General features: G+C 37.8%; 1 protein-coding gene across 1 annotated transcript; it reads left to right on the plus strand.

Annotated features, from left to right (window-relative positions):
- Nucleotides 1–2,977: 2,977 nt before the first annotated feature.
- Nucleotides 2,978–14,577, plus strand: LOC139966087 (phosphopantothenate--cysteine ligase-like). The gene is made up of 6 exons (XM_071968784.1): nt 2,978–3,751; nt 5,616–5,704; nt 6,997–7,154; nt 7,611–7,825; nt 9,549–9,734; nt 13,086–14,577. Exons 1-6 carry the CDS (start codon nt 3,596–3,598, stop codon nt 13,269–13,271), a joined length of 990 nt encoding a protein of 329 aa, XP_071824885.1. The 5' UTR covers nt 2,978–3,595; the 3' UTR covers nt 13,272–14,577.
- Nucleotides 14,578–15,179: the final 602 nt, after the last annotated feature.

The raw sequence follows: 15,179 nt of genomic DNA on the forward strand, positions 1-15,179 counted from the left end.
ATGAGGCAGATTCCCTTCGACTCTCCATGATGAAGGTAAAACCTTATATCTTAACCAACTGCCATTGAGTGTCCATTTGAAAGTTTCAAACACACAAGTGCATTGATTAAAACAAAGACTTTATTGCTGTGGTTGCAGGAACTGGATTTCAGTCTAGAAGTCACTCACCAGGTTTGTCATTAACACAGTCTGCTAACTGTGGCTTTTTATGTTAGGAGTTTTTCTTCAGAGCACATGTCACCTTTGATTTGTAAAAAAAGTCCTGAAATTCAGGGAGTTAAAATTTACTGTCTAAAGATAATTTAAAAAGGTTTTTTTTAACTTCAATTGTCAATGTGGGTGTCAATTAAGGGAATAAGGAGGTACTGATGCAACTTTGATAAATGATAGTTGACTGCATCCAAATTAAACCAAGGCCTAGGCTATACTTTTGAAGAAGAAAAAATTAGGCTGAATTCATGTTAGCCTAAAAAGGCTAGGCCAATGCTGACAATTAACACAAACCAAGATCATTTAACCATTTGGGCACTTGTTTATGACATACTAAAAGGGTCTATATAATTAGGCCTGTATGTGTACACAACCCACAAGTTGCCAATGAGTATAGACCTAGCCTAACTAGTTTAGGCCTAGGCTACTTTGTTTTCCTTAGACCTAGTTTAATTGGGCCTTATACTGTGCCATATTATGTAATGTGCTATAACAGTTGTAGTAATAGCAAGAATGGTCCAGGTCTAACTAAGCCCAGGCTTAACTTATGCTTCGGGCTTAACTAAGGATTAGGGCTTTACATGATGCCTAGAGGCTAGCCCACCCTTTTACATAGAACTAAAAGTGATACTTTTTTAGGCTAGGCATAGCCTAGGCATACAATAACTAGGAATTAGGATAACTATATGTGCGACTGAAACTGCCATGCCTATGATTAGGAGAGCTGGCATAATGAAATCGAATTTGTGGATCGTAAAACGAGAGAGAATAGCCATGCATGTAATTACAGAAACCAGTCTGAACGTAAAATTCTCGCATTGCTTGTACATTACTCGTATTACACTAGGGCCTATGGCTAGTATGGGCCTAGGCTACACAGACTTTTTTTCATTAGATCTCCATCTTGTTCTTTCTACTTCCAAAAAATTCCTCTTCTTTTATGGTCAGTCGGATAATCGAACAACAATATCCATGTTCTGACCGATTGCAGCATCCCCAGCACCATTTCTTTCATAATTTCGTACTTTTTTCGTGTACAAAACGATAGTCTATACACTGTGAGTATGCGTGTCGTCTGCTATAAAGTGTTCAAGTGGACCTATTTTACCACCCTGTGTGGGCGTTTTCCCTCTCGACCAATCCAAATCGGTTACATGGTTGGCCAAACTCTCTCTATATACGGCTCTGGTAAAGAGCTGAAAAAGGCGCCAGCAGTCCATTTGAGTCCGTCAGGGGGGGGGGGGGGGCATTCACTCCCACCGTATGGACGCTCCGCCACTGCGCGGCGTGGGTGCAACCCCTAATTCGCCATTACTAATGTAAAAGAGAGTTTTGACATAATTGGACCTCCATGCTTTTTATACATCTACATGAGACATGTCGTTGTTTACATTAGCATCCCGCGAAATACTGCGCAATTTGAACGGACCGTACGGTACATGATGGCATGCGATGTAATAACCGATGCTTGTTTATATGATATTGACATGGACACGTTGAACGCGCGCTCCGCGCGCGAAAATTTTTGGTTATTTTTTCAGGCAAGTCGGACAGTTTTGAGGCTTTTCATCCTGGAACGCCATTTTCATGCTCACTGATATGATGTGATATCTGCTGTTTGCGTTACAAATTCGAACAGGCGCGTAGCGAGGAATTTGCCAAGGGAGGGGCGAAGCCTGTAGGCAAATTATCTAAGCGTAGCGCCACCATAGGTTGGCGCGAAGCGTACAAGAAAATTTTGGCCGAAAATGCCTCCCAGATCGCTGGAAATGGCACTACCCAGGACCATTTGTTAGCGCGAAGCGTACAAGCAAATTTTGGCCGAAAATGTCTCCCAGATCGCTGGAAATGACACTTCCCAGGCCTTGTAAGTTGCCTCTAAGCACTTTCTATTTTGAAATTACTTAGCGATTCATTTAAAAAAAATGCTGAATTGGGGGGTGGGGCGGGCGGTCGCCCCCATCCCAAAATGCGTCATGTTCCCCGACGACATGGTCGAGTTCGAGACCAGCCACAGTTGGTTTCATAGCACAATTCTACACACGCGTTATGATAGACCATATATAGTACATATATAGTGAGAGAGGAAAATGGAAACGTCAAAAAATGGAGTTGTCGGTGTAAGGGGTAGGGTGAGTCACATTTTTACGAAATCATTGATCCGTCACTGGCTACCCTTCAGCGCTGTAATGATGTCACTGTTCCTCTTTCTCTCCCCGGTGTCTTCGCGTTTTTCTTTTACTCCCTCCTTTTCTCCTTTTTCTCTCTTTCTTCTTTTTCTTTTCCCTTCCTTCCTCTCCTCCTCCTCTTTTTTCCCCTCTTTTTTCCTTTTTTCTTCTCTTTTTTTTTTCTCCTCTTTTTCTTACCCGGGGGGCGCGCGCCCCAACGCCCCCCCCCCCCTGGATACGCACCTGATGGCCTAAAACAAAAATTAAAATTTGTGTTAGAGAATATATATTTTTTACAGAATATTTGCTGTAAGAGAATATATATTTTTGCACAGAATACATATTTGTTATTAAGAAAATAATTTCTGTAGTCCTGGAGAATATATAAATATATTCTTTAAAGGAATAAATATAATTTTCAGAGAAATATATGTGTATACATATATTTAATAATGTCTAAAATGTATTTTTGAAGTGAACCATGTATGTTTTTCGCAAGTACAGCATATATTTGTACGTAATATATTCCGCTTTCTTGCGTCATAGCAAAAAGACGAGTAGAAACGTTGGGCACCGCTTTGGGACATCATTGATAACGCAATGATAGGCGTGGCCTAATATTGTCAACGTGAAATACTTTGTATTTAGCAACAATAAAAAAATCTCGACATTATTGTAGCGGAAGTGGTACTTGTGCAAAGGTTGTGTTCCTTACGGTCGTACACATGTGACATGGTTGATCCATACTTCCATAGTGTTTGTACAGTATTATTTTCTGTGGATATAGTACTGTATAAATACTCAAATAGCGAGGCCATCATTTGCAAAAATTGCAACAATCTTAACGCTTGGAATTATTTATCATAGACCCAATGCCACAACCCAAATTTTAATAACTGACTGCATCTCCCATGAAATCATATCGTATAGATGCATAGAAACTACGTGGAAAACTCAGTGAATTGTCGTTGTAAACTAAAACGGATTATTACTACTATTCCTAACATTAGGCCTAACAATAACATTAGGCTACAGTACTGTCTCATAATTGCCTTAGGTTAGTGGAGGTACAGTAGCCTAAGTTAGGCTACATGCTGTGAGCCTAACATTAGCTGCTGCAGAGCTTACAGTGAAACGCTTTACATGACAGATGTTGCATACAATTTGACAGTCTAGTGCAAAGACCTACTGTACCTAACCAACTGAAATACAAGAACATGAATTGTTCGTTCTCAAAATCGAAAGACGTCGAGGCAGATGAAGATGCCCTTGCTGCATTCTCACCACCGAAGTTACTTGATGAAGTTAAAGAAAAAGTACTATCATTCGTTCAATTGCAGCTTTCCAGAAAGAGGAAAGTTGTTGTGGTTACGGTGAGAACTATTTTAAGATGAATTTTATGCTATTCCTAACAATATAACACTATGAAGTTAACTTAAAGATAGAAGTGACAGTATATACCCGATCGTCAGTGAAGTAAGGATTAAATAAGGATGGCACTGGTACTTGTTGACCTGATTGTCAGTTAAATAAGGATAATTCTTGTACTTATCTACCTAATCATTTGGATAAATAAGAGTTGTACTGGTGCTTATTTACCAGACTTTCGTTTGAATATATGCGAGGTGTAATGGTTATTTAACAGACATTTAACAGATAACAACTGTGGCAATGTTTATTTGCAATGTACTGGATGAAAATGAGTGGGTAAAGGGCATAATCTATATGTTTATCAAGAAGGAGAAAAAGGTTAGAAAACAGTTGAAATTCTTTTGAGCTGATAAGCTAAGCAACAATATAAATCAAAGGTTGTGAAACATGTCTACAGAGAAAAGTAGTTTAATTCTTCAAACAAACAACAAGTGCAAACCAAATATAAGGGGTGGGGTTTTTTTTTTGGGGGGGGGATGGGTCAGAGGGAGGGTGTACAGGTGAATAAGCAATCTTTGGCCATTTGACTTACGATTGGGTAAAGAAACACAACCTAAGTTTAATGCATGCCCATCTGGCTTGAATTTAACATAGAATTTCTAAAGATTTAGAGCCTAACTCAGCCTATACACTTTAATGGAAATTAAGGAATATCAAAACAGAACCATGTTACCAAGATGTACATCTAGAAAACAAACTAGTATATTCTAAACTAATTTTTTGACACTCAAATGGTGCACTTAGCCTATTCAAGAAAGGACTGCAGTGGGTGACGTGGGTCATTGCTCATTTTAGTCCTTTTTTTGTTTTCTCTACATATTATATTTTCAATATATACTGTAGTAGAAACATGAAGTGTATAAGTGATAACAAGGGATCTAGAAAACATAAGCAGATCAATCCTTAAACAAGAAAAAGCTATGCAAACCAAAATGTTACATTAATTGTTGATATAATCATGTTGCAATGGAATGACTTATTACAAATTCCATGTGTCCATGAACTTTAAATACATGAAGTTTGATACATTCTGAATGTTTGTCTCCATACTACATGCATCATGAAATGGTACAGGAGGCTGATTCATATGAAGGCTTAAAGGTCATTTGTAATTGTTCTTCTGAGAAATGATTAACTCAACTGGACTTTATTTTACTTGTTGGAACAGTAAGGGTTGTGTCCAGCATGATTAGTGTTGAATGGTACTGTTCCACCAAGAGCAAACACAGTTTGTCTCTCCTACGTTCAACCATGGTTTGCATTATAATGGAATACCCCTGTGCTTCTGACAATTCTTTAATTATATTAATTATTTTCATCTTTTGATGTCACTCGATCTGCTGTCACATACACTGAAATTTATGTGCAGCTTTATAAACTTGTTTGAAATTAAATATGTGTGCTATAGAAAATTTGGGATTTACCTATCTGTATCTGTAGCTCAATTGATACAAAAGCTGATCAACAAATTAATTAATCGCAGCTTTGCTTAGAGATCACTGATAGATCTGTTAATGGATCAGTGAATTTTGATGTTTGGACATGCTACAAAAGCTGATCAACAAATGATTTAATCGCAGCTTTGCTTAGAGATCACTGATCTGTTAATGGATCGGTGTAATTTGATGTTTGGACTTGCTACAAAAGCTGACCAACTCTGTTTATGAACTTTGCAGTACATTGGAGGGAAGTTGTTGGTGGGAGGGGGGGGGGGGGGGTAAAAGTAATGGAACTTACTGTAAATGCAATTGGTCTGATAAATTATAACTCATAATGTGATATCTATTGGTTCCTTTCTTCTTACAGTCAGGGGGCACAGCTGTACCATTAGAGCACAAGACTGTTCGCTTCATTGATAACTTCAGTACTGGTACCAGAGGTTCAGCAGCTGCCGAGTATCCTCTTCGTTGTACAAATGTTAACTCACTCTTTTATTTGATTTATTATGGTACGGGGGAGGGGGGGGGGCGATCAAATGATCAGGAGGGACAGTCTCCATCAAGGGTCCTGTGGAAGACAAACTTGACTCAGAAACCTCACAAAACCACTTTTAGTTCTTAAAATAACTTTCTAGAGCATTCTGGAAGTGCAATTGACACAGGCAACCTGTCTGTTTATTCACAACCCTCTGAGAACAGAAGTTCTTACCAGAGAAATTAAGAATTCATCGCCATATGTGGTAGAGAACCTTCTTTCAGGTCACATCTTCTTCCAGTAGCTTTATAAGTTTATTTTGGACACTTTTTGTAAACATTTGGTACAGAAGTACTCTAAAAAATGGTATTTCAATATTAACGAAGAAGAGGTTGAAATTATTGAACAATTTCACTTGACCGTTGATTAATTTTTATTAAGGCTCGTTGAAAAAGAATCTGGGTTACAAACATGTTAGAGTTAAATGGAATAATAGTTCTCAGTAATTGATGATTAACTTGGTGACTAATTGCAAAAAACATTCAGTTATAAAAGCAGTAATATGATGCAAATCTTATTAGTCCAATCATTTTTTTTAGGAATTCTATCAAGCATTCATTCTTGTATTTCTAGTCAGCAGGGAATAAACTTAAAGTTTCAATTTGTGTAGCAGCTTTGAAGGCTACAAATTGTTGTCTCTTGTGAAATACTATGGCTCCTGTGTATAAAACTGCTACATAAAGTTTTCCTCTTGTATAGCAGTTTCACCATTTGGCATATCATTTTGCAATGCGATAGTAGGTAAATCGTTGTCATGGTAAGCCACAATTTCAGTTTTAAGCATCCTTAAATATCCATACATTTCGCAGGTCTGAAACTTGCAGCACATCGGTAATTATTAATATCATAGATTTACAGGTGTTTGAATGAAATCTGAGGTCATCGAAAACCTTGTTCAAGCAGTTTAATGTGAGCACTAGTTTTGGAACAATTCCGCCTTGCGACTGTCGGTATTTGGAAGTGCATTGTTCTAAAAGTCTATTCAGTTCAGTTGCAATTTCATATTCAAATTCAGAACCTTACATTTGCATCTTTCATAATTTCTAATATAAATTGTATTATCAAGTTTCTAACTTTGTCTCTTCTCCTTAATAGTTACCTCATATGATATTCATCTTGACATCTATGGATAGCAGGAATAATTTAACATACCATTATACCATAAGACCTAATTTATCAACTGATTATAATTCCTTGACGTCTTTTTTATCAGATATTTTTTACAAGCAGGATATGCTGTCATTTTTATACACAGAAGGAAAACGTTGATGCCGTTTCGAAGGCATCTTGATAAGAACGGTTCGAAAGTTCTAACTATTCTTGATATGTTCCAATTGCATCCAGAGAGTGATGGATCTCAAACTTTACGAGGTACCCTTTATCTGTTGGATGTATTCATCCAATGCAAAAGGAAAGGTTTTTTTGCATTCGGTCATTTTAATTCACCAGTCCTTTCCACTAATCTGTATAGGCCCATCTTCTATTTTAAAGTGTTCTCAAAGCTTATTGTATTGTTGAAAGTGGTTATCAAAACAATTATAGAATATTTTATAAATGTTTTTAGTTTTATAATTTTTTTCCCTGCTCTGCAGCTATGGTGAAAAATATTGTTTTTCACAATATGTGCAGAGCAACAAAATCATCTGATACATGTGAAAACAATGATTGAAAACTCCTCCTTTTGTTTTTGCTGGATTCTTAGTAGATTACTATAGTATATTGTGTCATGCGATGTCATGCATTGTTTTGCATTTTGGCATTTTTTGTTGTTGTTGTGTGTACTATGTTATTGTCTTACATAAATCTCTGTTCTTGTTTCACCTGCAGTGGACCAGACACAGATACCTCAACTATCATCAGTACTCACAGCTTACCAATCAGTCAAGGACCAGGAGATGTTACTATGTATCGAATTTATAACGCTATGTGACTATTTACATTATCTGAAGGTAGCAGCGGAAGCCATTCATCCATTGGGAAGATCTGCTATGGTTTTCCTTGCAGCAGCAGTTGCTGACTTCTACGTACCAGGTTACGCTTTGGTAGGTGAAGTATTAAAATGACAAATATGAAATAACTCACACCATTGGGTCAGAATTTGCCCTCCTATCATACTCCATCCTCCCTGTCCTGGATACACTAACATGAGTTTCACAAGCTGTGCTGCATTCTTCAAGCTCTTAAACTGAGTTGAAATGAATGGAAAATGAAAGCATTAGCTGTGCAGTATATTAATGTGGCATGAGATTTGGAAACTTAAAACAGCTGTGTCATGTTTAGGTAAAATAGTGATGTTATGAATATACTTTTATTACCATTACCTACCCCCTCTGGCTTCCTGGTAACCAGCTTGGGGTCGGGGTGGGGGCAGGGAAGCGTCAAACGTGGACCGCCAGATGTGTTTGCATCTTTTCCGCTGATTTCTTGCCAAGTTCTTTCGTCAGTGCCAAGGTTTACTTAAGTCTGATGAAATTAGTTCAAATCATTGCATGATAACATGTGAATGTAAATTGAGATCACAATCATGTAACGATGGATTCATACTCTTTACTTTCCCTTATTTTCTATTTTATTTGTCTGTCATTTTCAAACCAATACCTGTTACTTCCTTTAGCGCATGGTAATTTAAGAACATGTCATCAGCAATTGTCATATGACTAGTGAATTAACTCTTGCGTCTGAAATACATGTAAGCCTACTGTATGTAATACCAGAAGTGAATTAACTCTGATGTCAGAAATACATGTAAGTCTACTGAATGTAATACCAGAAGTGAATTAACTCTTGCGTCTGAAATACATGTAAGCCTACTGCATGTAATACCAGAAGTGAATTAACTCTGATGTCTGAAATACATGTAAGCCTACTGTATGTAATTCCAGAAGTGAATTAACTCTTGCGTCTGAAATACATGTAAGTCTACTGTATGCAATACCAGAAGTGAATTAACTCTGATGTCTGAAATACATGTAAGCCTACTGAATGTAATACCAGAAGTGAATTAACTCTGATGTCTGAAATACATGTAAGCCTACTGAATGTAATACCAGAAGTGAATTAACTCAGATGTCTGAAATGTATGAAAGCCTACTGTATGTAATACCAGAAGTGAATTTACTCTAATGTCTGAAATACATGAAAGTCTATGCAATACCAGAAGTGAATTTACTCTGATGTCTGAAATAGTGAATGTTATATCACATATATGTCATCATGTGTTGAGTTAAAAAACCAGATGAAAGCAGGCTGCTCTTTTTAGAATACAAGAAATTCCTTCCAAATGGAGGCAGATGAATCTTTTTTGTTCCATTAGGAAGGTGCCAGAGAGGGGTAAGATAAGATCAACAACATCTTAGTTGTTCATCGCTGGCAGAATTATATCATACAGCTGTACTCTTTGCCTTAGCCTTGCTGTCCAGAATGTAATATGTATGATCTTAATGATATGTCACACATTGCATGCTACATGTTATTGTACACATGAGATCCATGCATTATACATAAAAAAAAGGTACTGTAAGAATGTGCCCTGCCATCATGTTTTACCACATTCTGTTATCAGGATGTATTGCCACTAGCATTCAGACCTAGTAATTATTTCTATGAAAGCAGCTGTTGCAGAATTTGTCCGTATTCAATTTGACATCTATTGTCTTAACCAAGAGAGTTGATCAAATTAATAAGGCATTGGCAAAATATACCAAACATGCAACATTATTGTTTAATTTTTGTAAAATTTGTTTATGTTTTCTTTCTTTATATTAGCCTGAACACAAAATCCAGTCTGCCAATGGACCACCAGTCATACAACTCCGCCAGGTTCCGAAAATGCTCGGAAATGTAGCGCAACAGTGGGCTGAAGTGGCATTTGTGGTTTCCTTCAAGTTGGAAACAGACCATTCTTTATTGGTTAAGAAAGCTAGGGAAGCTTTAGTTAAATACAAGCACCAGGTGAGAAGGTTATTAAAATTGAAATACTGTACAAACTCCCATACAATCAGTTCATTACAATTTTAAAATACCTCAGAAAGGTCAAACTTGGAGTCAGTTTTACAGAAACTTAACAACATTTTATGTGTGTCTGACTTTTGTTATTGTATGGTCAAGTCTGCTCGCTCATGTATCAATGATTACGTTACCTTCAATGCAGCTGGTCATGTTTTACGTTACCTTCGTTACCTACATTCCCTTTTACGTTACCTTCAATGCAGCTGGTCATGTTTTACGTTACCTTCGTTACCTACATTCCCTTTTACGTTACCTTCAATGCAGCTGGTCATGTTTTACGTTACCTTCGTTACCTACATTCCCTTTTACGTTACCTTCAATACAGCTGGTCATGTTTTACGTTACCTTCGTTACCTACATTACCTTTTCAATGCAGCTGGTCAAGTTTTAAACCAAACAGTAGTCTAGTCAACATGCCAACAGATTCAATGATTTGTTTCTTCTCACCACAAATGGTGGAATTTATTTGATAATAACTAGTTTAAACATTGTTTGAAGAGTTGAAAGGCCATCCATGTCATGTTCATAGACATGAGTGTTGGCTTTGTCATGCCTTCCCTTCTCAATCAGTGTTAAAGAGGCACGCCTGTAATTGTCACAGCCATTGCTGCCCCTGCACCGATAGTGAGCATCCTAATATGACGGATGAGAGTGTACTTCAGTATCTGACCGCTGTCTCACATACTAAGGGAGATGGAGGCATTCCATTCACCATCTACACAGTGCACAGCAGGAAGGAAGTGTTTGTCATTAACTCATATCCAGGTGTAAGTGAAGGACAGATCGCTAAATCCATTTAAGACTCTGCTCAAGATCATTGCACAGTGGCATTGTACAAATAAATCAAGAGAATCTGTTTCCTGGTGGGGTTTTGTACCAGGAACCTAATGGTTATGATGTGGAATAAGTGCTACACCATGCTCTCAGTACTGCAGTGATAATCTCTAAGTGCTACACCATGCCCTCAGTACTGCAGTGCTAATCTCTAAGTGCTACACCATGCCCTCAGTACTGCAGTGATAATCTCTAAGTGCTACACCATGCCCTCAATACTGCAGTGCTAATCTCTAAGTGCTATGCCATGCCCTCAGTATTGCAGTGATAATCTCTGAGTGCTACTCCATACCCAAAACTGCAATGGTAATCTCTAAGTGCTACACCATACCCTCAGTACTGCAGTGATAATCTCTAAGTGCTACACCATGCCCTCAGTACTGCAGTGATAACCTCTAAGTGCTACACCATGCCCTCAGTACTACAGTGATAATCTCTAAGTGCTACACCATGCCCTCAGTACTGCAGTGATAATCTCTAAGTGCTACACCATACCCTCAGTACTGCAGTGATAATCTCTAAGTGCTACACCATGCCCTCAGTACTGCAGTGATAATCTCTAAGTGCTACACCATGCCCTCAGTACTGCAGTGATAATCTCTAAAGTGCTACACCATGCCCGCAGTACTGCAGTGATAATTTTTTAAGTGCTACACCATGCCCTCAGTACTGCAGTGATAATCTTTAAGTGCTACACCATGCCCTCAGTACTGCAGTGATAATTTCTAAGTGCTACACCATGCCCTCAGTACTGCAGTGATAATCTTTAAGTGCTACACCATGCCCTCAATACTCCAGTGATAATCTGTAAGTGCTACACCTACCCTCAGTACTGCAGTGATAATCTTTAAGTGCTACACCTACCCTCAGTACTGCAGTGATAATCTCTAAGTGCTAGACCATGCCCTCAGTACTCCAGTGATAATCTGTAAGTGCTACACCATGCCCTCAGTACTGCAGTGATAATCTCTTATGTGCTACACCATGCTCCCAGTACTGCAGTGATAATCTCTAAGTGCTACACCATGCCCTCAGTACTGCAGTGATAATCTCTTAAGTGCTACACCATGCCCTCCTTACTCCAGTGATAATCTCTAAGTGCTACACCATGCCCTCAGTACTGCAGTGATAATCTCTTAAGTGCTACACCATGCCCTCAGTACTGCAGTGATAATCTCTAAGTGCTACACCATACCCTCAGTATTGCAGTGATAATCTCTAAGTGCTACACCATGCCCTCAGTACTGCAGTGATAATCTCTAAGTGCTACACCATGCCCTCAGTACTCCAGTGATAATCTCTAAGTGCTAAACCATGCCACAGTACTACAGTGATAATCTGTAAGGGCTACACCATGCCCTCCTAACTCCAGTGATAATCTCTAAGTGCTACACCATACCCTCAGTACTGCAGTGATAATCTCTAAGTGCTATACCATGCCCTCAGTACCGCAGTGATAATCTCTTAAGTGCTACACCATGCCCTCAGTACTGCAGTGATAATCTCTAAGTGCTACACCATGCCCTCAGTACTGCAGTGATAATCTCTAAGTGCTAAACCATGCCACAGTACTACAGTGATAATCTGTAAGGGCTACACCATGCCCTCCTTACTCCAGTGATAATCTCTAAGTGCTACACCATACCCTCAGTATTGCAGTGATAATCTCTAAGTGCTACACCATGCCCTCAGTACTCCAGTGATAGTCTCTAAGTGCTAAACCATGCCACAGTACTACAGTGATAATCTGTAAGTGCTACACCATGCCCTCCTTACTCCAGTGATAATCTCTAAGTGATACACCATTTCCCTCAGTACTGCAGTGATAATTTCTCTCATGATGTGATGATGGTAATACAAATCTGGAGTTGAATTATGTGAATGAAGCCACGTAATTCCATATAGTTAGGTGTTCTATGATTTTGTTGTGGTGGTCAAGACTAAGAATAATATTTGTGGTGAAATAACAGCATTCACCAAGATATTACACAATTGTTGTGACAATGTATCAACAAGCATATATACAGTATTTTTGTGGTCATTTATGTTAAGTGGCAAAAAATATGTCCAGGTATTGCACAATTGTTGCAACAATGAGACCACATGTTATACAGTACATCTGTGGTCATGTCTGTCAATGACAAACACTGTGTTACGAAACCATCAAGGTATTACACAATTGTTTCAGCAATGAAGCAGCAAGCATGCAATATATTTGTGGTCAAATGGATAAATACTCTGTAGCAGAACCCATCAAGGTATTACACAAAAAGGACATTGATAGTGAGCTAATGAACCAAATCCATCAAGGTTTTAATTGGTTGTTTAGTTTGGGATTCTCTTTGGTAGCTCTTTGTTTGTGTCCTCCTTTTATCAGAATAGTTTGCATATGAAATGACTGTTAAAACTTAACCCGAGCTCATATTGATTAATACCTCTGGGATTTGTTTTCTTGTTCAGGTAGTGATTGCTAATCTCTTAGAAAGTCGCAGAACGAAACTGGAAGTCATTACAGTAGAAGATCACTGCACTTTAATCCTCTCAGAGAAAGAGTTGAATCAAGGAGGAGAAGTGGAGGAAAAACTCGTGGCAGATTTGATTCAACGGCACAACAATTTTTCGGATAACTTGGAACTGAAGTTTTAAGATCTTTCCTTCACTGTTCTCAGGGAAAATGTTTCAGCAGCTTTCGACAGAGCTTATGCCGGTAGATTAGTATAAGTTAATTTGATTGGATGAATTACAAGCCAATCAATAAACTAGCAGGTAGTTTATGCCAATGATTCGATCTTTCTTAACACTTCCTATTTATTCAAATCTTCCCATTAATATTATTATTTAACTTTTTTTTAATACTCTCAAATCTTTCTATACCAGGGGATAAACATGTTAGATTTCCAATATTTTAACACATTGGTGATAAGAAACAAACTTCAATGACTCTTTCATTCTCATTATGGTTAGTGCATGTGATGGTGATGGATGAACCCTGTTAGATGATATATTATCACATCTCTCTGTATAATTCTGCTTCCCAACATTTTGTTTTTTCTTGTAAACCCATGCTATGATTTCACCATCTGTTAGTTTGCGACCCATACATTCTAATGTTTTGTCTAATTATTAAACTACATTGATTAAAAATTAGTAAACATCAACACACACACATTTATCAAACTTGGGAAACATCACTTTGACAGAACATCAATAGAAGCATACATGGGAATAAGAAGGATGACTTCATTCCCCCCCCCACCCCCCCCCCCTTTTAAGTGATTTCATCATTGTCCACAGACCCACCCGAATAAAAGAGGTCCAGATAATGCAGGTTAATTGTATTTAAAACACATAAGTTCTCCTATTTTGTTAGCTATATATAGTTCTCATTGACTTAACTTCAATGAGTAATTTGTCTTTTGGTATTAGTTCTGTAAAATGTTTGTACTCCTCAAACTCTGTAACGAAAGCAGTATCTTGTGTTGAATCCAGAGGGAACCTTTCATGTGATCAATATTAATCTAGACAAATAAACTGGTATCTAGGTGACAAATGGTCATATTCAGTGGAATCGCTCATATATTACTTCTTTAAACATATCTAACTTTTCCGGAAGAGAAGAGGAGAGAGAGAAAAGGAAAGAAGCTAGGATGCTGTTGTTGTTTGATCAATTGGAATCATTTTTCATCGATGTCTGGATCAAATCTATCAACCAGTTGACTTGCTATCAAATTACACATGGCTGCTTTAAGAGTAATCCAAAAGATAATTAAGAATTCTGGTTTTGAAGGGAGATCAGTTTTTAAACTACAGACCTTTATAAGTTTCCTTTGAATTCATGGAGTATGGTGCTTAGTGGCACTTTGAATGACATTGTGCAATATTTCTTTTTTTCTCTGGAATATATAGCATGATATAATAAAATACACTTTTTGATTACGCTTGTATCAAATCACCTATTGCTTATATTTCAGTTTTAGCAGTCTTTCAACAGATTGTCATTTTTTTTATACTAGCCGGAAGTCAATTTTCCCTGCATTGTATCTTTATTATAGATAGTATGTATAGATTCAGTGTAGTATAGCAGCATTACAGTATGGCTTCTATCAGAAACATTGAAGTTTGGAAGGAAATTAAATTCAAATCACTCAAAATTAATGCCAAGTCTCCCATCTTCTGATGTCATCACATCTTCTTAGCAGGTGAAGTTCAACATCTATGTAATTTATTTTGCATTTTGGGGAATTACTGTAGCTACACAGTTGACATGGGGTCAACCAATGTTCAGTTGTGGAGATATTTTGGGGGCAGGGGTGAGTCATTGTTATGGATAACTTATGGAATGGGTCAGGTCAGCAACCAACCTAAAATGTGAATCGAAGTATCAGTTGTGTGCTGGTTGGTCTGTTTTGATGTTAGTTCACTTATTCCATCACACCCTGCATTATAGTGGTTTGCCCCCCTTGTTGAAGAAATTTTTACCATTTATACAAGCTATCAAATGTAATTGCTTGTCAATTCCTAAATGGCACCCAAAATATCATAGTATGCTCCCAT

Source organism: Apostichopus japonicus, chromosome 4, assembly GCF_037975245.1.
Source record: "Apostichopus japonicus isolate 1M-3 chromosome 4, ASM3797524v1, whole genome shotgun sequence".
Lineage (NCBI taxonomy): Eukaryota > Metazoa > Echinodermata > Holothuroidea > Aspidochirotida > Stichopodidae > Apostichopus > Apostichopus japonicus.

Bases quoted from the DNA above. Each gene is read 5' to 3' on its own strand.
- LOC139966087 (XM_071968784.1), top strand. From the start codon at position 3,596: ATGAATTGTTCGTTCTCAAAATCGAAAGACGTCGAGGCAGATGAAGAT. The intron at 5,705-6,996 runs GTATCCTCTTCG...CTTTTTTATCAG, and splicing joins AGAGGTTCAGCAGCTGCCGA to ATATTTTTTACAAGCAGGAT. The intron at 7,155-7,610 runs GTACCCTTTATC...TTTCACCTGCAG, and splicing joins TGGATCTCAAACTTTACGAG to TGGACCAGACACAGATACCT.